Raw genomic sequence first — 27,146 nt, 5'->3', positions numbered from 1 at the left:
CAAGACTATTATGCTTTCTAAACTGACTTTCAGAGAATGGACTTTCCATGAATGTATTTACTTTTCTAATTCCTTGAACAGTATGTTTAAGCTTGAAATTTTGGTTTTAAGACTATCTTCTATCTTACCACTGCATTTCAATAATTAGACATATCAGATACCATATAAAAACGTTAAATAACTCCTTCCTTTTTATAGTTTTCATCGTCACACAATGATGTACCTAAAGTTGAGACTCCAAGGTGAGGTGGGAAATGAAAGACAATTTCTGGTGTTGTTTTGGGGGACTATGGGTAGTCACAATGGCTAGATCCGGTATGTACATCTCTCTAGGCTTCTAAGCATGTGAGAGCTGTTTGGGTTAAAGATGTATCTTGTCCCAGACTTTGCATTGTTCTCAATAATTTAGAACTTGAAATTTGTGTAACTATAATTTGAAAACTAAGCCACTTGTGCAACTGAATTCAACACCGTAAAAACGTTGTGTTCTTATCTAATGATGTAAGCAGTTTCCAAATCTTTTGTTATGTTTCTCCCCCTCCCCACTCCTTTCTCACTTCCGTTTGAGAGAAAAATGCTTTAGCATTATTTGCAAGCAAGACTTATTTTCAACGTTTTAGTCAAGACAAGAGTATAATACAAAGTAACAATTCAGTACACTTCATGTAGGTGTTTCTTCTTCTCTAATTTACTTTTCCTTATTTACCAATTCTCTCCATCTCTTTTGACCTCAAAATTCTTTATCTGCTTGTCAAAAATTGTCTCTAGCCGTCTCCTTCCATTTCTAGTTGTGTGTGAGGTAGTCCACAGAAGCAGTACGCTGAATAGTGCAGTTGCTGTGTTGATCATCCCTATGGCTGTAGGTGGTTATTATATTTTGTGTGCCTTGAAAGGCTTAGGCGATGTGTGACATATATAATTTTAAGGCATTTACCCCACGTTTCTTTAAACAAAAAAATTTTAAAGCAATTATTTAAGAGTGGATACATGTTCTCTTTCACTTTACAAAACATTTTGGAGGGAATCTGAGAGAAGTCATGGTTAGAGATTAGTAAAGCTGGAAAGCACTGCAAATTACCTAACCCAGCTCATTTACATGTGAGAAAATCTGGGCACAGAGCGGTTAAATCACTTGCAGAGTAACATATAAAAAAAAGAAACACATGAAGGAATAAAGGAAAGGTCTGCATGAAGTGTAGTGATCTAGATCGGTGGCCAGAAATATAACTGTGATCTTATTTTCAGTTCATGGCTATTTTTACCACAAGAGCAACACTGATCAGCCTAAATTGGTCAGGGAAACAGAGGAAGTTTTGTCCTGAAAATGTAGCTCACTGTTCAGCTTGTAAAAAAATAAAATAAAGGTTAACTGTCATTATTCTCACTGTTATTGCTTGATTCCACTTTTCAAGGGCTAACCACTTGTCTTGGCTTCTCCTTCACCCATCATCTGCCATTTTTGAGCATTGATTATCCAATGCTTTGTGGACCCTTTCTACTCTCTTCTGGCTCAATTAATTCCTTTTTTAATTAATTCATTGGCAGAATGTTTTCTCACATTTTCACAAGTGTTGGCTCTTGAAAGAGGTATTACACATGTTCTTTGACTCCAAAGGAAACCAGAAAAAAACTGGAACAAGAAATTTGGTAGGAGGAACAGAAACGAAGTTGCATGAAAAAGACAGTGGAGTGGGACTGAGAAGTGACAACTGCCCACTACTGACCTCCCTCTTTCAAGGCCTGTGTCGCCAGGACGCTGCCCAGAAGAAGCCACGACGAGGCGCAGGCGCGACTCCCCGAGGGCCACGCCCCTCCTAGAGAAGGACCGACCAGTTTTCCGCCCGCATCGGAGCTTGGGTTTCCGGAAGGACCTGATTCTGGAAGGGACCAAACCGGATAGAGGTCGCGCGCCCTCTTTCGTCTACCTTCCGGTTCACTAATACGCAATTTCGCAGAAGGGCTGGAACGTGTCGTCCCTCTGCGCAGGCGTAGTCACCGCTTGACCCGCGGCGCTATGCCGGGACGGCACATTTCTCGAGTCCGGGCATTGTACAAGCGCGTCTTGCAGCTGCACCGTGTTCTGCCTCCGGACCTCAAAGCCCTGGGCGACCAGTACGTGAAAGACGAATTTAGGAGACATAAGAGCGTTGGTTCTGACGAGGCCCAGCGTTTCTTGCAGGAATGGGAGGCAAGTGACGCCCCCTTTTCTCTGCCCAAGACCTTTGGGGTCCCTCGGTGTCCCGGTTTCTCGTTCCAGTCCCCCATGCGGGGTTAAACAAAGCAGCAACCTGTTCTGTTTGAATTAAACAGCGTAATGCTGTTCGATAACACTTTCAAGGTTTCTCCCACGGGTTTCTCCCCGGAGCATATCCTGTTACTTCAGCGTCCCCAATTCAGTTCAACTTTTCAGCTCCTGCAGATGCCAGGTGCTGGAAGGGTGAGGGTAGGAGATCACAAAAATGAGCAAGTCGTCGTTAAGTGCTCAAAGACCTCAGGAGCTTTTTGTTCTTTTAAGTGCCTTTGCACATAGTAAGCGCCCGTTAATAAATTAATGCTTCTCTTACTAGTTTTCAAATTTAAAGGCTTATTTCCGTAATTTATGATTTCTTTAATCTCAGCTGTTTTGGTTTGGTTTAAATAATTTTCTCACTTGGCTGATATAGAAATCAGGTAACATGAAAAAGATTATAGATTACAAAAGGCAGGAGATTACAAACTGTGAAGGAGAAAAATGCTGGTGCCAGTTAAGTCAGGTGAAAGTTGTTTCCTCCGAGGTCTCAAGTCAGTGTTACATCGCCCTACACCGTTGCGCTAAATGTTAAACGGACACATGCATTAGCAATAAGTCGTTTGACTTTTTTTTTGTTTTTTTTGAGTGAAGGACAAAAGATATTCAGAGTATTTCGTGGGGCTCGGGGCCCTGCAGGATTGCCCCAAGTTTTCATTTGCAAATATAAAGAAATGAATGGAATTAGAAATTGGAATTACAGCTCAGATACTTGAAAGCATGAGTTGGAGCTGGTATGAAAGTAGAGGTAAGCGATTCTTCGACCTAAAAAGTTGAAGGGGAGTTGACTAAAGTCTGCTTTTTTTAAAAAATCAAAAGAATGGTTAGGGGGAGCACAAACTTTGCAATGATTTCCAGAATTCTTATTTGTATAATTATTGAAGCTTTTTGACATTTAGAACAATAGGAAAATTTAGACCTTCCTTGAAAATCATGGTCTATTTGATGTAATTCGCTTGTCTGAAGCCAAGGAAGTTGACGCTTTTCAGGTACAGAGCATTTTATTTTAATAAGGTAATTTGGTTTTGGAGCCTGAAGAACTGGATTCAGATTCAGTCTCTGACATTTATTAATATTAAGTGTCAATCACTTAATTTTTCTGGTCTTATTTTCTCATCTATAAAATAATAAGTGTTTATGCATCTCAAAATTTACATATGTAAATGTATTTACGAGCACTTTTGTATTGCTAATTGTTACGAAGCTATAAGATACTGTATTAAAGTATTTTACATCTTTTAAGGTAGGTCATTTTGTGGCCTTACAGGAAGGAGAGTAGCTCTCTGTTGGGAGGAAATAAGGTTATTTTGAGAAGTCTTAAAACGTAAACACTTGGAAGCCTTTTAGGGAAAAAGTAGGAAAGAGTAGCAACTCAGAAAAAAATTGATAATAGGTTGTAGGAGAGAAAGAGGGTATAAAAAAGAACTGCATAAATAAAAAATGCGTTAGTTGACCTAGTAGGCTTGGTAACTGGAATTGAGCTTTTTAAAACTCTTGGAATAATTTTAGACATACAGGAGAGTTAGAAAGACAGTACAGAGTTCCCTACATCCTGTTTCCCCCTATGTTAGCATCTTACATTATCAGGGTACAGTGATCAAAAGCAAGAAATTCATATTGCTACAATATACTATTAACTACAGGCTTTATTTACAATTTGCCAGCCCTTTCACTAATGTCCTTTTTCTGTTCCAGGATCCAATGGGGATTCTACAATGCATTTAGTCATTCTTTTTCCTTAATCTCCATTCTGTGAGAGTTCCTCGTCTTCCTATCTTTCATTACCTTGATAATTTTTTGAAAAGTACTGGTCTGTTAACTTTATGGAATGCCTCTCAATTTGAGTTTGTCTGGTGTTTTCTCATGGTTTAATTGATTTTACGCATTACTGAGAATACCACAGGGGCTGAAGTGTTCTTCTCAACACTTAATGTCACAGGTCACGTGATATTAACATGCCTTCTTACTGGTGATGATAACTGTGATCACTTGGTTAAAGTAATAATCCGCCTGGTGTCTCTACTGTAAACTTACTATTTCCCTTTTGAAATTAATACATATTTGGGGGTAGGTACTCTCAGGCTTGCAGATGACTACTAATCTTAGCATTCATTGATGGATTTTGCCATTGCGTTCCAATGGTGGTTCTTTTGTTTCCCTCATTCCGTTTGAATTTATTAGTTGACATGCGTCTGTAGAGAACAGTTTTCCTGTCTTCCCGGACCATTGTTGATCTACTGGAATTAATGAATTGGCAGCTAGGTAAAGATAAATTTAAACATAGTGATCTCTTTGGATAACGTAATTATCACAGTTGCAAGGCAGCTTAACCTAAGCCTGGGAGTTAGACGTGGTAGGTTGGATCCTACCAAGAAAGATACTTGAAAAACTGGTCTTTTTTAGACGTGGTAGGGTGGATCCTACCAAGAAAGATACTTGAAGAACTGGTGTTTTTGAAAGAGTAGGGCTAGAGAAGAGCTAATGATTGGAGGGGAAAAAAACCTGGCTAGAGAAGTTTTATCACCAGAGAGTAATATATTTAAGACTTCCAAGTCTTTTTTTCCCCCACATGTTCTTCAGAACATCTAATTTATGACTGTTATACTAGATACTGCTAGATATGACATGGATTTTTATGCCTTTATTTTTCAGTTAGTGCTCATTACAAACTTGGCACCTGTTGTTTGAATATTACTTAATGGTTACGTTTACATCAAACTAAGAGTAACTGTTGTGGACTTCTAACTTTATATGTTATGTAGAGTCTGGTCTACACAATCCCAGTCCCTCACACACATCTAAACTTAATTGTGAACTTGAATGGATTCTGAATTTGTTTTACATCAGTGGGCAACGTTGGGTAAGTTACCACTGAAGAAAAGAAAGGGATCAAGAACACTAGAGGCCCCGTATTTGGAAGAGAGTTCTCTAGTTCCTTTCGTTTGTGATCCTGGAAAACTGGCAATATAGTAGTAGAGAGAATTCATCTGGGAGAAGTTTTTGTTCAAGGACCAATTGGGGCAACGTGGAAGGAAAGTATTTTAAGTATATAAATGTAAAAGCATGTTTACAGAGTAAATAGGGAATTTATATAATTTCTCTCTATAAGAGAAAAAATAAAGTTCAGGAAGAGTTTTTGGGAACCTGTTAAGGGAGAATGTACGATAACTGGTTTGTAAAATGTGCATTGTAATCTCAACTCTTAGGAGGTAACTATTAGAAGTGAAATTGAGACTCCATAGATCAGGGGTCTTAACTATGTCATTTTGAAAGTTCTGACTGTGCTCATTTTTGAGGAATAGCTGATTTAAGTAAAGCTTTCTATTTTTCTCTCTGTGCCTACCACTTATTTTCTAGGAAATCAGAATAAGCATTGAAGATTAAATAGATAAAACATGTTGGTGAGAGAATATGAGACAAAGAGCATGCAAGAGTGCTCTCAGGAGCTACCTGAAGAGACTTCATGTGTTTAATTTTTCTTTTTCTGTCCCATTTATTTTTCTCAGTTGCCTCTTGCCTAGTTCCTGTTGTTTTTCTTAAGTACCTGTTTTGTTCTGTGTCTGTTGGGGAATGTTTTTTAAGTGTTTTGTTTCTAGAAAAAGGCATAAACATTTTTCAGATAGTTTTGATCAATTGCTATTTCCAGACAATGTGCTAGGCATTTAGGACACAAAAATGAATAATAAATGTATTTTCACTTTCACAGTGTTCAAAGTTTAGTAGAAAAGGATAGACAATTGTAATATAGTATGAGTGTCTATTAAATGCTGTGGGATCAAGGAGAAATGGAGGAAGTTGAAAGCTATACAAGATGGTTAAGCCTTGAGTAGGTCAAATTTACCATGTCAAAAAGAGAACCTTCTAGAAAGAGGGAATAACATATGCAGAGGCATCGAGGTAAGAAACAGTATGACTTTTTTCCAGGAACTGCAGTGTTGTGTTTGGAATTTAGTGTTTTACACGGAAGATGGGGAAGAAATAAAGCTAAAGAGGTGGCAGGAGACAGGATATTCTGCTAAGGGTTTTAAGTTTTTATTTTGAATCATTGAAAGCTTCTTAAATGGTGGAAATGACATAAATTGTATTCTAGAAAGATCATGTTGGCAGCAACATAGAGGAATAATTGAAGTAAAAACCAGATTGAAAGTAGGGAGAACTGTTAGTAGATGGATGTAGTAATCCGAGTCTCAAATAGGTATATGTCTAAACCAAGACAGAGGCCTTGAAAATGGAGGATATAGATGTATGAAAAAAATTTTTTTTTTTTCTTTTAAAGTAGAGTGGAACTTGACTTGTTGACTAATACAGTATTAGTGAAGGAGAAGAAAACAGAATGGATAACTCCTGAGTTTGGAGCATGATACCAGTAACCAGAATAGTCATATAGGAGGAACAGATTGGGAATGAGTTCAATTTGGTGTGCTTTGTGCTAAACATTCTTATGGAACAGTTAAGTGAAGATGTTCAGAGAGATATATGTTGGTCTGATACTCAGGAGACAGATTGTGGCTGGAGATAGAGATTTGGAAGTTACTACCTGTAGTTGGTGGACCAAAGATGTGGGTGGAAGTGCCCCTTTTGGTTATAGTGTTGGGGAAGTTGGTCAAAGATAAAACATTAACATTTAGGAGTTGAGAGAATGAAAGTAGTCATATAGTGCTAGAATTTTTCTTTTTTATCTTTTTTCTTTTTTTTTTCCCATCTGTATTTGTTCCTAGTTACTGCTACAAAGGAAGTACTTTTTTACTTTTTAAAATTTTATGTTAAGTTCTGGGATACATGTGCTGAACGTGCAGGTTTGTTACATAGGTATACATGTACGATGGTGGTTTGCTACACCTATCAACCCATCATGTAGGTTTTAAGCCCTGCATGCATTTGGTATTTGTCCTAATGCTCCTACCTCTTCTTTTCCCCCATCCCCTGAAAGGCCCGGGTGTGTGATGTTCCTCTCCCTGTGTCCATGTGTTCTCATTGTTCAGTTCCCACTTATGAGTAAGAACATGTGGTGTTTAGTTTTCTGTTCTTGTATTAGTTTGCTGAGGATGATGGTTTCCAGCTTCATCCATGTCCCAGCAAAGGACATAAACTCATGCTTTTTTATGGCTGCAGAGTATTCCATGGTGTATATGTTCCACATTTTCTCTATCCAGCCTATCATTGATGGGCATTTGGGTTGGTTCCAAGTCTTTGCTATTGTAAATAGTGCTGCAGTAAACATACATGTGCATGTGTCTTTATAGTAGAATGATTTATAATCCTTTGGGTATATACCTGGTAGTGGAATTGCTGGGTCAAACGGTATTTCTGGTTCCAGATCCTTGAGGAATCACCACACTATCTTCCACAATGGTTGAAGTAATTTACGCTCCTACCAGCAGTGTAAAAAGTGTTTATATTTCTCCACATTCTCTCCAGCATCTGTTGTTTCCTGACTTTTTAATGATTGCCATTCTAATTGGCATGAGATGGTATGTCATTGTGGTTTTGATTTGCATTTCTCTAATGACCAGTGATGATGAGCTTTTTTTCATGTTTGTTGGCAGCATAAATGTCTTTTTTTTTTTTGAGAAGTGTGTGTTCATATCCTTTGCCCACTTTTTGATGGTTTTTTTTTTTTCTTGTAAATTTAAGTTCCTTTTGTAGATTCTGGATATTAGCCCTTTGTCAAACGGATATATTGCAAAAATTTTCTCCCATTCTGTAGATTGCCTGTTCACTCTGATGATAGTTTCTTTTGCTGAGCAGCTCTTTAATTTAAGTAGATCCCATTTGTCAATTTTGGTTTTTGTTGCCATTGCTTTTGGTGTTTTAATCGTGAAGTCTTTGCCCATGCCTGTGTCCTGAATGGTATTGCCTAGGTTTTTTTCTAGGGTTTTTTGGTTTTAGATTTTACGTTTAAGTCTTTAATCCATCTTGAGTTGGTCTTAAAGTGTAAGGAAGGAGTCCAGTTTCTGTTTTCTGCATATGGCTAGCCAGTTTTCCCAGCACCGTTTATTAAATAGGAAATTCTTTCCCCATTGCATGTTTTTGTCAGGTTTGTCAAAGATGAGATGATTGTAGATGTGTGGTGTTATTTCTGAGGCCTCTGTTTTGTTCCATTCATCTATATGTCTGTTTTGGTACCAGTACCAAGCTCTTTTGGTTACTGTAGCCTTGTAGTATAGTTTGAAGTCAGGTAGCGTGATGCCTTCAGCCTTGTTATTTTTGCTTAGGATTGTTTTGGCTATGCGGGCTCTTTTTTGGTTCCATATGAAATTCAAAGTAATTTTTTTTCTAGTTATGTGAAGAAAGTCAATGGTAGCTTGATAGGAATAGCACTGAACGTATAAATTACTTTCAGCAGTATGGCCGTTTTCACAATATTAATTCTTCCCATCCATGAGCATGGAAGGTTTTTCCATTTGTTTCCTCTCTTACTTCTTTGAGCAGTGGTTTGTAGTTCTCCTTGAAGAGGTCCTTTGTGTCTCTTGTAAGTTGTATTCCTAAGTATTTTATTTTCTTTGTAGCAATTGTGAATGGGAGTTCACTCCTGATTTGGCTCCCTGCTTATCTATTATTGGTGTATAGGAATGCTTGCAATTTTTGCACATTGATTTCATATCCTGAGACTTTGCTGAAGTTGTTTATCAGCTTAAGGAGTTTTTGGGCTGAGATGGGATTTTCTAAATATACAATCATGTCATCTGCAAACAGACAATTTGACTTCCTTTCTTCCTGTTTGGATACCCTTTATTTCTTTCTCTTGTCTGATTGCTCTGGCCAGAACTTCCAATAATACGTTGAATAGGAGTGGTGAGAAAGGTCATCATTGTCTAGTACTGGTTTTCAAAGGGAATGCTTTATCATTTTTATTGTGTCTATTTGATTCTTCTCTCTTTTCTTCTTTGTCAGTCTGGTCAGCAGTCTATTTAGTTAGTCTTTTCAAAAAATCAGCTCCGAGTCATTGATTTTTTTTTGAAGGGTTTTTCAGGTCTCTATCTCCTTCAGTTCTGCTCTGATCTTAGTTATTTCTTGTCTTCTGCTAGCTTTTGAATTTGTTTGCTCTTGCTTCTCTAGTTCTTTTCATTGTGACAGTAGGGTGTTGATTTTAGGTCTTTCACACTTTCCAATGTGGGCATTTTAGTGCTATAAATTTCCCTCTAAACACTGCTTTAGCTGTGTCCCAGAGATTCTGGTACGTTGTCTCCTTGTTCTCGTTGGTTTCAAGAAACCACTTTCAGGAACCTCAGTCAATCATAGTCTTGGTCTTTTCACATAGTCCCGTATTTCTTGCAGTCTTTGTTCATTCCTTTTCATTCTTTTTTCTCTAATATCGTCTCCACGCCTTATTTCAGTAAGTTGATCTTCAGTCTCTGATATCCTTTCTTCCTCTTTATCGATTTGGCTCTTGATACTTGTGTATGCTTCATGAAGTTTTCATGCTGTGTTTTTCATCTCCATCAGGTCATTTATGTTCTTCTCTAAACTGGTTGTTTTAGTTAGCAGTTCCTGTAACCTTTTGTCAGAGTTCTTAGCTTCCTTACATTGGGTTAGAACATGCTCCTTTAGCCTAGAGGAGTTTGTTATTACCCACCTTCTGAAGCCTACTTCTGTCAGTTCATCAAAGTCATTCTCCATTCAGTTTTGTGTCCTTGCTGGAGAGGAGTTGCGATCATTTGGAGGAGAAGAGGCATTCTGATTTTTGAAATTGTCAGCATTTTTGTGCTGGTGTTTCCTCATCTTCATGGATTTACTTTGGATGGGGTTTTGTGTGAGGGTCTTTTTTGTTGATGTTCATGTTGCTGCCTTCTGTTTGTTTGTTTTTCTTCTAACAGGCCCCTCTTCTGCAGGTCTGCTGCAGTTTGCTGGAGGTCTACTTCAGACCCTGTTTGCCTGGGTATCACCAGCAGAGGTTGCAGAACAGCAAAGATTGCTGCCTGCTCCTTCCTCCTGAAGCTTCATCCCAGAGGGGCACTGGCCTGATGCCAGCCAGAGCTCTCTTGTATGAGGTGTCTGTCAACCCTTGTTGGGAGGTCTCTTCCAGTCAGGAGGCATGGGGGTCAGGGACCCAGTTGAGGAGGCAGTTTGTCCCTTAGTGGAGCTCAAGCACCGTCCTGGGAAAGCCCTCCTTGTCAGCATCCACTGCTCTCTTCAGAGCTGGCAGGCAGGAATTTTTAAGTCTGCTGAAGCTATGCCCACAGGTGCTGCTTCCCCCAGGTGCTCTATCCCAGGGAGATGGGAGTTTTATCTATAAGCCCCTGACTGGGGCTGCTGCCTTTCTTTCAGAGATGCCCTGCCCAGTGAGGAAGAATCTAGAGAGGCAGTCTGGCCACAGCCGCTTTGTTGCATTATGTTGAGTTCCTCCCAGTCCTTAGTACCGTCAGGGGAAAAGAGCCTACTCAAGCCTCAGTAATGGCGGATGCCCCTCCCCCCACCAAGCTCTGTTGGCCCAGGTCAACTTCAGACTTGTGCTGGCAGCCAGAATTTCAAGCCAGTGGCTCTTAGCTTGCTGGCCTTCATGAGAGTGGGACCTACTGAGCCAGACCACTTGGTTCCCTGGATTTAGCCCCCTTTCCAGGCGAGTGAACGGTTCTGTCTCACCCAGGTTCCAGGCACCACTGGAGTATGGAAATAAAAAAACAAACCTGCAGCTAGCTCGGTGTCTGCCTGAATAGCCACCCAGCTTTGAGCTTGAAACCCAGGGCCTTGGTGGTGTAGGCACACCAGGGAATCTCCTAGTCTTCAGATTACAAAAACCATGGGAAAAGCATAGTATCTGGGCCAGATAGCACAGTCCCTCATGGCTTCCCTTGGCTGGGAAAGAGAGCCCCCTCACCTCTCCCCGCTCCTTGCACTTCCCGGGTGAGGCAACACCCCACCCTGCTTCTGCTTGCCCTACATGGGCTGCACCCACTGCCTAACCAGTTCCACTGAGATGAACAGGGTACCTTAGTTGGAAATGTGGAAATCACCCGCCTTCTGTGTTGGTCTCACTTGGAGCTGCCTTTGGGAGCTGTACCTATTTGGCCATCTTGCCACATCCAAGAGAATCCATTTTCTTTTTCTTCCCTTCAAGTAAAGGCAATGATCCCGGTATCACGGACTGACTGTAACTGCTCTTACTTGATTATGTTGAATTCTTTATATTTGTGTGATAATTTAGATATCATAACATTTTCTTTCTCATTTTATTTGTCGCATTTGTTCGACAGGAGGAAATGCTTCAGACTTCAGGTAGCCATCCCTTTGTAACTCTCATGGGTTGTCTTTCTCTTATATATGATTTTGAAGTGGATCATCATTTGTATGTATGTATCACACATACAAATGTATTAAGTGGCATGTCACCTATATTTAGAGTTTTCTTAATATAATTAGGATCGGATGGATATTTGGCTAGTTTTTATAAATGTATGCTTCTCTTACCTAATTTGTGGACCTAATTTTGTTACTTTTGAACATCTCGATTTATAGTTTTAGCTTGCAGGAGAAAAGGAATGAATTGCCTCTCTGTTTAGTGAATGGATTGTATGTGTCAGGGATATGTCTCTCAAGTATGAGTGGGTCAATTGGGTCTCAGTCAGATTGTTAATTCTGCCTTTTACTCGTTGGTGTTTTTGTGATGGTTTATTCAATGGTGATTTGTCACACATACATGTTTTCTACATCAAGTTTTTTTTTCTTTTTTTTTGAGACTGAGTCTCCCTCTGTCGCCGAGACTGGAGTGCGGTGGCACTGTGTGGGCTCACTGAAACCTCCTTCTGGGTTCAAGCAGTTCTCCTGCCTCAGCCTCCCGAGTAACTGGGATTACAGGCATCCACCACCACACCCAACTAGTTTTTATATTTTTAGTAAAGACGAGGTTTCACATGCTGTAACGCCCCCTTTGGTGCTCCACAGTTGCTGGCATCTCCAAGTTTTCAGGCACCACTGCCTTCCCCTCATCCTGATGCTGGCACCCAAGGTGGAAACCACTGTGGTATGCCTGGTCCAGCCACAGCCTCGCACGAAGCCAGTGCCTGGAGCTGCCCACCCCACCACAGACCCACCACAGCAGCTGGCACACCTGGCTGTGCACCATGGCTGGATCCCACACTCGCTTGCTCACATATCCCTTGCTGCTCTGTGCCTGGCTCACCCTCAGTAGACATGGGAGCCAGGCTGGCAGCGTGAGCCGAGCGCAGCCTGCCAGCCTGGGTGGGCAGAGCAAGCCTAGTGGCCAGCTCAGAACTAAGTGAGGCCTGGGCAGGGCTGCTACCCGCCAGAGAAGATTTCCGGCTGGCAACAGGACAGTGAAAAAACCTGCATCAATATCAAACAAGTCATTTTACTTCCATAGGCCTTAGTTTCTTCATCTTTAACGTGAAAGGATTTCCAAGTAAAGATGGCAGACTGGGAATATCACAAGAGCTTATTTTTTATTTCCTCTCCCTTCCAAAGCCAGACTAAACTAGTAGTAAAGCAATTTTTAAAAGGAATAATCCATAATGACTAGAGAACAAGAATGGAGCCATTAGCAGCCAAGCAATTTCAACAGATTTTCTGAAGATGGAAAGCAGAAGAACAGTGTAAATAATGAAGCAAAGCAGAGAGAGGAGGCCACAGTTCAGAATACAGAGAATACACCTAAAGAGATAGCCAAGCTGCCAAAACCAAGTGAACTCAAACACCAGGTTAGGTAGGAAATCAGGAGCGGGAAGCAAATACAGGCAAGATTAACCCTAAAAGTAATTTCCCAATCAGCAAGCCTATCTATCTGTATAGTTCTTGGTTAGTTTCTTATTGCTTTATTCATAAATGTGGACAGATAACCAAAATTCTCAAGACATTTGAAACATGAAAGAGACCAAAATAAAACAAAAAATGTCCTCAGAGGAGATACACAGAAAAGAGTACATTGCTTTTTATTTTAAGCCCTTCTACACTGTTAGCCTGAAGTGCTAATTGCCTGATATTTCTATTTGAAAGATTGTTTTCAGTAATGAGATGAGAATGGAAATTGCTGGGCTGTAACTGTTAAACTTTCTTAATAATCAGGCACATACTCTTTTTTGAAAGGTTTCTTTGGGCCTTAGTTGTCTCAAGAGGGAAAATAATATTTTGCCCCTGAATTAGGGATGGACCAAAAGTTCCTTTTTACCTCTTAAGATGTGATTATATTATGAGGTGAGTTAAACTATTGAATCAGATGGCTTGGTTGAAGTATAAAGACAAATGGAATGTTTAGGATTAATATGTGATTGGCCACATTAATATGAAAAGAACTTATTTAGCTCAATAGGAAAAAACTTAAAGCTTTACTAAAAGAAATGGGCAAAAGAGATTCTAATAGGTCATTCTGTGATTTATGTACAAAGATGTTAATTGCTGTGTTGCATATCTATAGTAAAGTGAGAATTTTAAATTACTGTAAATATCCAATGATAGAATAATGAAATTATAGCCACATGATGGATGGGTTAGTATGCAGTTATTAGAAATGGTGTTTCAGAAGAACTAATAACATGGAAAAACTGTAACATAATTACATATAAACTTTATCTTTGGATGATAAGATTAAGAATGATTGTAATTTTCTTCTGTGTACCTCAAATTTTCTTGATTCTCTGCAAATATCAGGTGTTTGGTAATTATAAGAAAGTTACTAAGGATAATTTTTAAAATGCACTGGATATACTTAATATTTTTACCAGTCGTATTTCACAGAGGACTTGAGGCAGACATGCTCAGTGAGTCAGCTACTAGCACCTTATATATACATTTCCTAATTTTGCTTTTAAAATTTTGTAGGTTCAACTCAGACTTCTTCATGTTTAATAAATGCTAATGTCATCTATATATTTTGTATGATTTCTTGTTTTCTAAATTAAATAAATGAAAATCTAAATGTGTAGATTCAAAATTTATCTAAATATTTCTTTTTTACTTAACCATTAGAAAAAATATTTGGAATCTTTAGGACTGTAAACCGAGATCAGAAAATCATCATGATTATCTATTTGGTACCTGTCATCAGTGTCATCTATCTGGTCTAGTATTATGTCTTGTTAAGCAACATGAAGAATCTTACGTTTAATTTCTTAGAGATCATACTTAAATATTCAATGATTTTCCACTAACTTAATTTGATAAAAATTAAGTTACCATGTAGTAACTGTATTCTATTTTAATTTTTTACCTTTTTCCCCTATGTTTTGTGGAAGGTGAATGAAGGCTGTCAGTGAGGTAGGATTGAGAGGGGATATAGGTTAACTGTTAGTTTGTCTTCTGACACATCAGTCAGGGAGGGTGGAAGACAAACAGGCTCCCCTTAGCTTAGAAACCAGTAGGCTTCAGAAAGAGATTCTAGATAGGTATGTGCCACCTTGATTGTGATCATACAGGGTCTGGTAATTGATCTTGTAGTCCGGAGTTGGACTTTACCAACATAACCAGAAATGATCAGATTCTTGGCAACAGACTCACATTACTTAAATTTATATAACATTGAAGTATAAAGAAGAAGACTGATTTATTTTTTCTGCTGCTAGGGGAGTGGGGGCTAGTGAAGAGGGCTCTCATTTCCAGGAGTTAGAATATTTATATTTACTTCCAGGGGTAGGGGGGATACCTTTTCAGATATGTCTCAGAATCATGTATTTTTTTTAGATTTTAGAAAGTGAAGAAATAGTATTTAGTGAATTTTAAGAAACATCGAGTGGGATCTAGGGTGGTACTGTAATCAAATACATTAGTATATCTGCAGAAAAAATTTGAATATTCACAGTAAGTGGAGTAAATAAAGACTTTATGTACATTTATGTCAGGATTTGCTGCCAGATAAATTCTGAAAGAGCTTTTGTTTTTAAGAACTTCTTTGACTTCAGGGAATTGTGGACCTCTATTAAGCTTTCTGGAAAACTGAAATAGTGTTTAGAAGGTTGCCTGGTAAACATGGAATTAAAATGACAGGGAGTGGGTAGGCATGAGAGCTTTTTTCATCAGGCCTCACTGTGTCTGCAGTAGAAAACATCCCTTTAGTGATTATTTTTGTGGGTTCCACAGCTTCATTGCCCTTTTTTCCTGAACAGTACTGAATGCATGTTATAAGTTTGCCCTCAGTCCTTTATTTTTATGTTAACCACCTTCTTTCTGTTGAGGTATCATTGTTACTCTTACACATGTTAATGGATTAAACTACTTCTTGCTTATTTTTCCTAGGCCCGAAAAATTTCAGATTCTTCTCTTTGTGTGTAAATTTAATTAGCTTAACCCCAGAGGAGGGAGAATGATATTTGCCTCACTTACAAGTTGTTGCTCTTCTTTACTCCTAAGTCAGTGCAACTCAAAGCATTTCTAAAGTAAATTGCACTTTGCTTTCAGAGCTCTAAAACACTAAAATGTTTATGTTTTATTCAAAAAATTTAAAAATTATAGTATGGTTTATTTTCCTTTAAAAGACATTTCATTGTAATAAACACACAGAAACCTAAGACCAAAACCAGAGTATTATTGTACATATCAGAGGTTAAGTAGGAACGTTTTCTGGACTTTGGTGCAATGACTCTTTACTGATGAAAAGGTCTATAGTTTGTTTAAAAACTATCCCACTTAAAAACAAATCCATACACTTTTCATGTAGCTGACTCCATGCCCCCTTTCCAAAGCTCAAAATGGCAGCAGATGATATAGCAAACACATACCTACAGAAACAGCTACAGCAGCTACCTGGGTGAGATGGCTGCCAGCTGCATGCAGCCTCTGCGGGTCTGACTTCACAGCATATGCCTTGAATGTGCCCCCTCCAAAAAGTATCGTGTTTATTGCCTCACACTTCCAATCATGGGCCTCAAGAGTTTGTCTATGTGATTTATTTTATAAACTATAGATACATATAACTGATAACTCTGGATTACTGGTGAATAACCAGAATGAACACTTGAAAACAAAAATGCTGTGAATATCATTAAATGCTTTTATAAGGCTAAGAGAAAGATGCATAGAGTGAAAACTTCTTTTGTTTTTGAGACGGAGTCTTGCTCTGTTGCCCAGGCTGGAGTGCAGTGGTATGATCTCGGCTCACTGCAACCTCCACCTCCCAGGTTCATGGGATTCTCCTGCCTCAGCCCTGCAAGTAGCTGGTATTACAAGTACCTGCCACCATGCCCGGCTAAATTTTGTATTTTTAGTAGAGACAGGGTTTCACCATGTTGGCCAGGCTGGTCTTGAATTCCTGACCTCAGATGACCCGCCTGCCTTGGCCTCTCAAAGTGCTGGGATTACAGGTGTGAGCCACCTCACCCAGCTGAGAAGATGTTCTTACTTTAAAATGTTTGGAAATTTTTCCCAGTTTGATATAGTTTCTGGGTGCTTATAACACCCCGACTGTTTAATGTACATACTTAAGATTTTCAGAACACTTTTAGAAACTGCCATGTGATCATATTCTGATTTTGTAATTAAATCTAGTAAGGGCAGAGACACATTTTTAGAGAGGTGTATTACGATGTTTTCCCTGCTCTGGAATTTACATGGAAAGAGATGCTCAGTTTTATTTTTTCTTCATATCCCCTTGCTTAAACCTTTCTTTCTCCTATCTGTCACCCTGTTCATCCTACTCCTCTTCCCCCCCCCCCCCGCCCGCCCGCAGGAACTTTAGCTTTCTCCTTTGCACTGTCAAATTTTCCTGAAGTGGCTACATCTTTGTCATATTTCTTATTCAGCTTTACCCCCTTATTATTGTAAGGCTGCTTTTTGTTATCAGTAAGGTTACTCTACATCATACCTAATTTTGGTCTTCAGTTAAGATGCCAGTGTTTGTGGATTTGGGATACAACTCTAAACAGAACAAGAAGCTAGCTGGCAGTGATAGTTTGTGGACATTAGGATCCTTCTTTCTGCCTCTCTTAGCTGCTCCAAAATGCTTCATTTCCAGATCATCAAATTTAGATTTCCTTTCTTAGATGTTGTCTCCGACCTGTGAGAGCACTTCTTAAAAACCTGCAATAACTAGGCCAGGTGCGGTGGCTCACACCTGTAATCCGAGCACTTTGGGAGGCGGAGGCAGGTGAATCACGAGGTCAGGAGATCGAGACCATCCTGGGTAACACGTGAAACCCCGTCTCTACTAAAAATAGAAAAATTACCCGGGCGTGGTGGCCGGTGCCTGTAGTCCCAGCTACTGGGGAGGCTGAGACAGGAGAATGGCATGAACCTGGGAGGCGGAGCTTGCAGTGAGCCGAGATCGCCACTGCACTCCAGCCTGGGCGACAGAGCGAGACTCCCTCTCAAAAAAAAAAAAAAAAAAAAAAAATACCTGCAACACTAATGGGGATCTCTGGATTTTTCTTTTTGTACTTATGGCCTGTACAAAGAAGGGAAAGTAACTTTTAGCCCATTGGTTTCCTGGGGTCACCTTTAGTCATATTGACTGCATTATTTGCTAGTCCCTGTGTGTGTGTGTATATATATATATGTGTGTGTGTATATATATGTGTGTGTGTGTGTGTGTGTATTTTTTTTTTGAGATGGAGTCTCTGTGGCTCAGACTGGAGTGCAGTGGCTCAATCTCGGCTCACAGCAAGCTCCGCCTCCTGGGTTCATAACATTCTCCTGCCTCAGCCTCCCGAGTAGCTGGGACTACAGGCACCCGCCACCCCGCCCGGCTAATTTTTTGTATTTTTAGTAGAGATGGGGTTTCACCATGTTACCCAGGATGATCTCGATCTCCTGACCTCATGATCCGCCCACCTCGGCCTCCCAAAGTGCTGGGATTACAGGCATAAGCCACCTTGCCTGGCCTAGTCCCTGTGTATATTTTTAAGGAAGAATTTGGTAGATTCACGATTGTTAGGATAGATATAAATGTATTTATCAGAGGCTATCTTAAATATGCATTTCTATGCCATTTTCAGTTAATGTATTTGGTTTCACCTGCCATATTTGTCCAGCTCTTGAGACAAAGACTGATAGGAGTTTCTGAAGCTTGATGCTCTTATGACTAACTGTAATTAATACCCTTGAGTGTATTTCTGAAGAGTTGTTTATAAACGGTTTTTTTTTTTTAATATAACTTTTAGGTATATTGGCAAACTTACTAATTAAAAGAGTTCTTTTGTGAATCCTTTTGAAAAGTGAATTATCAACCTGTAATTTGTTTCTTTGTGTAAACCTGTATTTGCATAAATCAAATTTGTTTTAAATAGGGTATGTCTAGAAATCTTGATGCATGTATCTGAAAAGAAAATTTATGTTTCATGTGAAGAATTCAGATTTGGTACATTCAAAAAGTAAGACCTGCCATATTATTTTATTTTAGTTCCACTCTTTTTAACAAAATGCTATCAAAATATTTACAGCCTAAATTAAGGTGGTGGCAAGAGTTTGTGTGAGATTGAACTACAGTACATTTTTAAACTGTATTTTCTTAAATAGTAACAGGTAGTGTGAAGTTTTGCAAAGTTTAAAAAGTTATTCAGTATTTTTTTTCGCTTTTAAAAGCATAACTGGAATCTGACATTATTTTGCTTTAGCTTAGTCTGTAGTTATAGAAGTAGATGTATATTGTGCATTTAAATATAATGTTTGTTCACTTCTTACTGTAGTTTAATACCCAGCAATTTATTGCTCTGCTTAATACTTGGAAGATAGTAATGATAATTCATCTTCTTAGTTTGAATGCTTGAATTAGCCATAAACAGTGATCTAGTCTTTAATATAAAATGGTAGATTTATACTGAAAATATAAAATAGAATGTGATTCCTATTGTGTAATATTTAACTGCACCGTTTTCTTTAAATACAGGGTTTTTTGTTGGTGGTGGTGGTGGTTTGTTTTTCAGGGCTGTCTGGGAGCCTCACTACTATTTATTACATTCTTTCTTTGGGAAAGTATATACAAACTGAAGCTGAGAACATTGGGAACTTATCTACATCTGTCACATCCTCTGCATAGCCTACTAGATTTAGATTGTCAGTCAAAGGAGAACCCTTTCATGATCTAACATGGTTCTGTTAGAGCCCGTGGAAATTGAATCCTTTCCCTGATAACTGAGAAGGGAGTCTGTGTAAGGTTAGGGAACTCTTGGAAATTTTCTAGGAACTAGGAGAAACACTTGTAATATAAATCAGGCCAGCTATATTTGTCCATGACTTTAACAAGTTGAGAGTCAAGGATAATGCACAGGACATTATTAAGTTCAAAACTAGAAAGGAAACAACAGGTCAGGAGCAGAGATTTCAGGATGAAGTTCAAGTCAAGGACATGGAGAAATTATTCAAAATGTAGGCCTTGAACTGTGTGAGGGTTTTCACGCTATGTCGGAGAGGACTAGACAGAAGCAGCCCAACTGAGTTCAGTTGTTTACTCAGTTATTCAATGTCTACTCTTTTTTAGGGGTTATAGATATTAATACAGTCAGGATTTTTAAGGACTTTATGAGCCTGCCACATATCAATATTTGAGAGAGAGAGACCCATTGTGTCTTAAAGAATAATTGTTGTGAATGCTGGTCTTTTGGCAGTGTGACAATGATTTGGAGTGTAAGTACAAGAGGGAAAGAGTATCTTTTTCTTAGCTATTGAATTTATGATTATCTATTCAATATATCTACCATGTCACTTGCCATTCCTTCATATACCCTCATTCTATTTGCTTTTTTTTTTTTTTTTTTAATAGATGGAGTTTTGTTTTGTTGCCCAGGCTGGAGTACAGTGGTGCCATCTTGGCTCACCACAACCTCTGTCTCCTGTGTCCGAGCAATTCTCCTGCCTCAGCTTCCCGTGTAGCTGGGATTACAGGCAAGTGGCACCACACCCAGCTAATTTTGTGTTTTTAGTAGGTTTCACCGTGTTGGCCAGGCTAGTCTCGAACTCCTGACCTCAAGTGATCCACCTGCCTTGGCCTCCCAAAGTGCAGGATCACAGGTGTGAGCCACTGTGCCAAGCCCCACTGGCTTTTTTTTTTTTTTTTTTTAAACGGAGTCTTTCTTTGTTACCCAGGCTGGAGTGCAGTGGTGCAATCTCAGCTCACTGCAACATCTGCCTCCCAGGTTTAAGCAATTCTCCTGCCTCAGCTTCCCGAGTAGATGGGATTACAGGTGCCTGCCACCACACCTGGCTAATTTTTTATGTGTTTTTAGTAGAGATAGGGTTTCACCATGTTGACCAGGCTGGTTTCGAACTCCTCACCTCAGGTGATCCACCTGTCTTGGCCTCCCAAAGTACTAGGATTACGGGCATGAGCCACCACTGCCCAGCCCTCATTGGCTTTTGAAGATCATTTTATCTTTGAGTTTATTTTAAAAATATGTATACCCATGTGAGAGATTACATTTTAAATTTAATATGACTAACACTTTTAATAATTATCTGACACTGGTTAACATCTAGCCACTTACTCTGTGACCTTGGGTAATTTGATTAACCATTCTAAGCCTTGGTTTCCTCATCAGTAAAATGGGCATAGCAGCAGTACTTACCTCTAAGGTTAAGGATTAAATAAGATAGTATATGCATAATAGTTGCCCAGTGCCTTACACATAGTAAGTGCTCAATAAATGTTAGATATTTTAGCTTTAATGTTGACACGGTATTTTTTTCGTGCTGTTTTGCCAGCTGGAGACCTCTGTGGCCAGCGACACCTGCATCTGGTGCTCGCTTGTGCCCAGGCTCGCTGCAGGAGGCGCCTACCCACTAGGCCCATTGGACCACTCCTGGCTTGCACTCTGCCCCAGATCATGTGCTTGCCACAGGATCCACACTCAGCCTGTGTCTGGACCAAGTGTTCCCCAGCCTGCCTGTGTTACAGCTCATTCAGTCCCACTGCCCTGCTCTGCCAGTGCCTCCGGGGCTGGCCCGACCCTGCCGCTGCTTCCCAGTGCATGGGGTGGCTGCCCAGTGCCGGCAGAAGGCCACAGTGTTACAGCCTTTTTCCTACCTGTGTTCGGTGGTTCCTTAGTTCTTGTCCTGTGTCCAGGAAGAATGAGGTTACACTGACAACCAAAGGGTGAGAAGAGCAGAGAAGAGTTTTGTTGAACAACAGAACAGGTCTCAGCAGAGAGGGGACTAAAAGTGAGTGGTCCCCCACCTGAAGGTGGGTAGTCCCCCACACCTGGAGATGGGCATTTCCAAAATATGGCTGAATCTGGGGCGTTTATGGGCTCAGAATGGGGGAGTGTATGCTGATTGGTTTGTGAGTATGCAAAAAAGGCTAAAACAAAGGCACCACTCAAAGGTAGGCCTGACAGTATAAAAAAGCCAATTAGGGAAGGGTGGGTATATGTAAAATAGGTGAAGGGTAAGGATCAATCGGAGGAAAGGGCACCAAACGGAAAGAGAGGTTCTCAGTCTGGCCTGTAGATTTATCTGAGACTCATAGCTTGACTTTTAGGCTTTAAACTCTTTGGTTTGAAATTAAGGTTTCACTGTGGACCTGCCCCATCTGCCTAGGCATTTGTCTGCCTCCTCCCGCTGTCAATGTGGGGTAGGAAGTAGGTTGACAGGAAGGAGACAAGAATTCCAGATAAGAGTGCTCTGAAAACAAATTTTGTAATTTTATTATTCTTAACTAAGTCTTTCTTCTTTCTTACCTTCTGTATGCTATTAGTTGCCAAATCCTGTTGATTCTGTTTTCCTTTACAGTATCAGAACTCTGACCTGTTATCTCCATTCCAGTGGTCAGTACCTCTGGATGTTTGCAGTTATTTCATAAATAATCTTGCCTTTAGTCTCTTTTAACTGTCACCTTATAAAGTACAACTTTGATCATTTTATTACCCTTGTCAAAACCGATCAGTGTTTTCCCATTGACCTCTCTTTGACGTGACATTCAAAACTGCAAAATCTGGCCCGAATGTATTTTTCCTACCTTTATCTAAATGTTCTTTGTCATGAATTCTGTGTTCTAGTCATTTAACTGAGCATTGCTCTCTGAAAGTGGCCTCAAGTTGTTTTGACTCTGGCTGTTCATTTGGCTGAAATGTTTTACTGTCTTTTTCTGCATGGCCAAACCCTAAAGTGTCTTTCAAAACAACCTTCATATGGTGCTGTCAATTCTTAACTGATTAATTCTTCAAATGGAAAGAAATCTCTATGTCTTTTAATTTCCCTCAAATTGTATTTTTCTGTTTTGGTACTTTTTTTTTTTTTTTTTTTTTTTTTTGAGACAGAGTCTTGCTGTGTCACCCAGGCTAGAGGGCAGTGGTGCAATCTCAGCTCACTGCCAGCTGCGCCTCCCGGGTTCACGCCATTCTCCTGCCTCAGCCTCCCGAGTAACTGAGACTACAGGCGCCTGCCACCATGCCTGGCTAAGTTTTTGTGTTTTTAGTAGAGACGTGGTTTCACCGTGTTAGCCAGGACGGTCTTGATCTCCAGCACTCGTGATCCGCCCACCTCGGCCTCCCAAAGTGCTGGGATTAGTCTATTTTGGTACTTAATGTTATCTACATTATATTATAGTTACTTATGTACCCCTTTTTGCCACTAGTTGATGGTAAGTTCATTGAGGACACAAAAATGTTCTACTTATCTTTGTAAAATTACTGGGAGAGTAGTATGTTATAATAGGTGTTCAGTAAGTCTTTTTCCCGCCAAAAGAAAAATGAGTGATTATTTTTTGACAAAGACCAAATATGCTAATTACCACAGCTGGATAAAAAGTTGAGCAATCAAAGGTGTGAACTGTAGTCTTTTTTTTTTTGAGAGAGAATTCTTGCACTATTGCCTGGGCTGAAGTGCAGTGGCACTATCTCGGCTCACTCCAACCTCTGCCTCCCAAGTTCAAGTGATTCTCCTGCCTCAGCCTCCCGAGTAGCTGGGATTACAGGCGCATATCACCACGCCTGGCTAATTTTTTGTATTTTTAGTAGAGACACTGTTTCACTATATTGGCCAGGCTGGTCTCAAGCTCCTGACCTCGTGATCCACCTACCTCGACCTCCCAAAGTGCTAGGATTACAGGCGTGAGCCACTGCGCCTGGCCCGAATTGTAGTGTTTATAAAGATTAATAATTTAAAGTGTTAAATTCTGAAATTGTATTTTATGAATATATGAGAATTTAGGGCATTAGGCTTATTCCAAGCACTTTAATTCATGTCTCTATGTAGATAATACTGTCAACCCATTAGGCATATGATCGTATGCATAGCTGGTTCAGTTTTTACTTTTTTTTTTTTTTTTTTTTTGCTATTTGGCTATTAATAAGCTTTTTGTCTTTATAAAACTAGTATCAAGCATCTCTAGTTTCTAATTATTCAGGACAAGTTAAAGTAGCTTAATACTCCTGTTTCTTTTCCCATTTAGTGTAGTGTTTTAAGTGCCTAAAGTAGGGGTGAGAAAAGGAGAGTATTTAAGGAATTTAAGATCTTGAAGTGGAAAAGACCTAGAAGAGTCATAACTGCTGAGTCTTAGAAAGAAAATGAAATGGAGTCTCTGCATGCAATTTCCTTAAGGTATAAATGAACACCACTATCTTCTCTCAGGAAGAAGGAACAACTTTTCAGGATTATTTTCTTCTTAAATTCTTTTTTTTTTTGGCAGAGTCTCACTCTGTCGCCCAGGCTGGAGTGCAGTGGCGTGATCTTGGCTCACTGCTGCAAACTCTCCCTCCTGGGTTCAAGCGATTGTCCCACCTCAGTCTCCTGAGTAGCTGGGATTACAGGCGCACGCCACCACATCTGGCTAATTTTTGTATTTTTAGTAGAAAGGGGGTTTCACCATGTTGACCAGGCTGGTCTTGAACTCCTGACCTCAAGTGATCCACCCACCTCCGCCTCCCAAAGTGCTGGGATTACAGGCATCAGCCACTGCTCCCGGCCCCTTCTTAAATTCTTCTAAGAATATTTACTTTGTTTAAAAACTGGATTAATCTTTTCAAATATTAGAGACTGTTAGGGTAAACTAATATCCTAGTCTGATACTTTTTTTTTCTTTTTCCATAAGTTATTGATATACAGGTGGTATTTGATTACATGAGTAAGTTCTTTAGTGGTGATTTGTCACATTTTGGTCCACCCATCACCCGGGCAGTATACACTGCACCATATTTGTAGTCTTTTATCCCTCACCCCCCTCCCACTCTTTCCTGCAAGTTCCCCAAAGTCCATTGTATCATTCTTATGCCTTTGCAACCTCACAGCTTAGCTCCCACATATCAGTGAGAACATACGATATTTGGTTTTCCATTCGTGAGTTACGTCACTTGGAATGATAGTCTCCAGTCTCATCCAGGTCACTGCAAATGCTGTTAATTCATTCCTTTTTAGGGCTGAGAAGTGTTCCACTGTGTGTGCGTGTGTGTGTGTGTATACACTCTTTATCCACTCATTGATTGATGGGCATTTGGGTTGGTTCCACGATTTTGCAATTGTGAATTATGCTGCTATAAACATGCGTGTGCAAGTATCTTCTTCAAATAATGAAAAAGATTATCTTTTCCTCTGGGTAGGTACCCAGTAGTGGGATTGCTGGATCAAATGGTAGTTCTACTTTTAGTTCTTTAAGGAACCTCCACACTGTTTTTCATAGTGGCTGTATTGGTTTACATTCCCACTAGCAGTGTAGAAGTGTCCCCTGATCACCACATCCACGCCAACATCTATTATTTTTTTATTTATTTTTTATTATGGCCATTACTGCAGGAGCAAGACGGTATCACATTGTAGTTTTGATTTGCATTTCCTTGATCATTAGTGATGTTGAGTGTTTTTTCATACGTTCATTGGCCTTTTGTATTTCTTCTTTAGAGAATTTTCTACTTACGTTCTTTGCCCACTTTTTGATGGGATCGTTTGTTTTTTCTTACTGATTTGTTTGAGTTCATTGTTGATTCTGATTATTAGTCCTTTGCCAGATGTACAGATTGGGAAGATTTTCTCCCACTCTGTGTGTTGTCTGTTTACTCTGCTGACTGTCCTTTTCTCTCTAGTTTAATTCAGTCCCAGCTATTTATCTTTGTTCTTATTGCATTTGGTTTTAGGTTCTTGGTCATGAAATCCTTGCCGAAGCCAATGTCTAGAAAGGTTTTTCCAGTGTTAATCTTCAAGAGTTTTTCTAGTTTCAGGTCTTAGGTTTAAGTCCTTGATCCATCTTGAGTTGATTTTTATATTATGCGAGAGATGAGGATCCAGTTTCATTCTCTTACATGTGGCTAGCCAATTATTCTAGCACCGTTTGTTGAAAAGGTTGTCCTTTCCCCACTTTACTTTTTTGTTTGCTTTGTCAAAGATCAGTTGGCTGTAAGTATTTAGGTTTATTTCTGGGTTCCCTATTCTGTTCTGTTGGTCTGTGTGCCTATTTTTATACCAGTGTCATGCTGTTTTGGTGACTATTGTCTTATAGTTTGAAATCAGGTAGCGTGATGTCTCCAGATTTGTTCTTTTTGCTTAGTTTACTTTGGCTTTGTGGGCTCTTCTTTGGTTTCATGTGGATTTTAGAATTGTTTTTTGTAATTCTGTGAAGAATGGTGCTGATGTTTTGATGGGGATTGCATTGAATTTGTAGATTGCTTTTGGCAGTATGGTCTTTTTCAAAATATTGATGTTACCCATCCATGTGCATGGAATGTGTTTCCATTTGTTTGTGTGATCTGTGATTTCTTTCAGCAGTGTTTTGTAGTTTTCCTTGTAGAGGTCTTTCAACTCCTTGGTTAGGTATATTGCTAAGTATTTTATTTTTTTTTGCAACTGTTGTAAAAGGAGTTGAGTTCTTGATTTGATTCTCTGCTTGGTTGCTATTGGTGTATTGAAGAGCTACTGATTTGTGTACATTAATCTAGTATCTGGAAACTTGGCTGAATTCCTTTGTCAGTTCTAGGAGCTTGATAAAATTAATTTTGTGTGTATATACATGTAATTTCAGAAATTTCCACATGATGGCAGAAGATACTTACGTCTGAGAAGGCGTAACCAAATGAAAACTTTACATTTAAATTTTATCTGAAGTAGTATTTGTCTTTTTACATTCTAACTAGTGCATTTCATATTTGAATTGTCTGATATAGATTTGTTGCCACTTTAAATATTTTATATATGTTTTAACTAATTTTAAAAGGGAGTAAATATTTTTTCTACTATATACAATGTTAATCCATTTTTGAAAGCTTCATGGATAATCACTGAATAGTGTTTAAATAATTGGTTTGGTAAAAGTCATTTTTCTTAGTAAGTTTAGGGGATATTGAAGGCATTTATTTACCAGTTATAGATGAATATATGAAACCCAACGTGTGAAATTTTATTTGACTTTATTTTAGAAATTAAGGAATTGGTTCAACATACGTTCTCTTGTGTTAACTTACCTAGAATTTTGAATGACCACAAAATGGTCTCATTACCATTTTGAATCTTGCTTCCTTTCCCTGTCGCTGTCAAGTGTTCTCTTAAATTTTCTTTGTCTTAATTGAAGAAATTATTTCATTCAATAAATGTTTATTAAATGCCTTCCATGTTTCAGATCCTGCTCTGTAGCCTGATGATTCGTAGTAGTTCAAAACCCCAACAAAGAGAGATTCTTTGTTTCGGGATTTCCCAATCTTGGAAGGCAGATAGCCATCAAACACATGACTGTTTTTAAGTAAATTTTTGTGGTTCTTACTACAGCAAAATATATTTATAATAAAAATTTTAAGGAAAATGCAGCTTTATAGTTTTCAGATTGTGAAATTATGAATTATATCATTGATGACCTGGAAAAGATAAAAGTAGAGATTTAGAAATTTTGTGAAAACTTAAGTAGGCCTTTTTTTTTTTAATTTATTTTTTTCCCCTACTTTCGAACACTAGATGCCAAATAATTTAGTTTAAAAAGCAAAGAGATAACATGACATTTTTTATTTTTGGCCAGTAATAGTCTGGCCTTTTTAAATGTGCTGATGTTTTGTCCTGTCTATTATTAGTTTGG

At 39.1% G+C, this 27,146-nt stretch overlaps 1 protein-coding gene across 1 annotated transcript in view; it reads left to right on the top strand.

Annotated features, from left to right (window-relative positions):
• The first annotated feature begins 1,988 nt into the window (after positions 1–1,988).
• Positions 1,989–27,146, top strand: part of SDHAF3 (succinate dehydrogenase complex assembly factor 3) — a 66,275-nt gene continuing 41,117 nt past the window's right edge. The window contains exon 1 of the mRNA XM_001089986.5: positions 1,989–2,188. Coding sequence (XP_001089986.2) covers positions 2,015–2,188 — 174 coding nt within the window. The 5' untranslated portion in view covers positions 1,989–2,014. The remainder of the gene's footprint in view (positions 2,189–27,146) is intronic.

The sequence above is a fragment of the Macaca mulatta genome, chromosome 3, assembly GCF_049350105.2.
Source record: "Macaca mulatta isolate MMU2019108-1 chromosome 3, T2T-MMU8v2.0, whole genome shotgun sequence".
Lineage (NCBI taxonomy): Eukaryota > Metazoa > Chordata > Mammalia > Primates > Cercopithecidae > Macaca > Macaca mulatta.
Note: the sequence above shows the minus strand (reverse complement) of the source record. Positions and strands in the feature narration are given on the sequence as shown.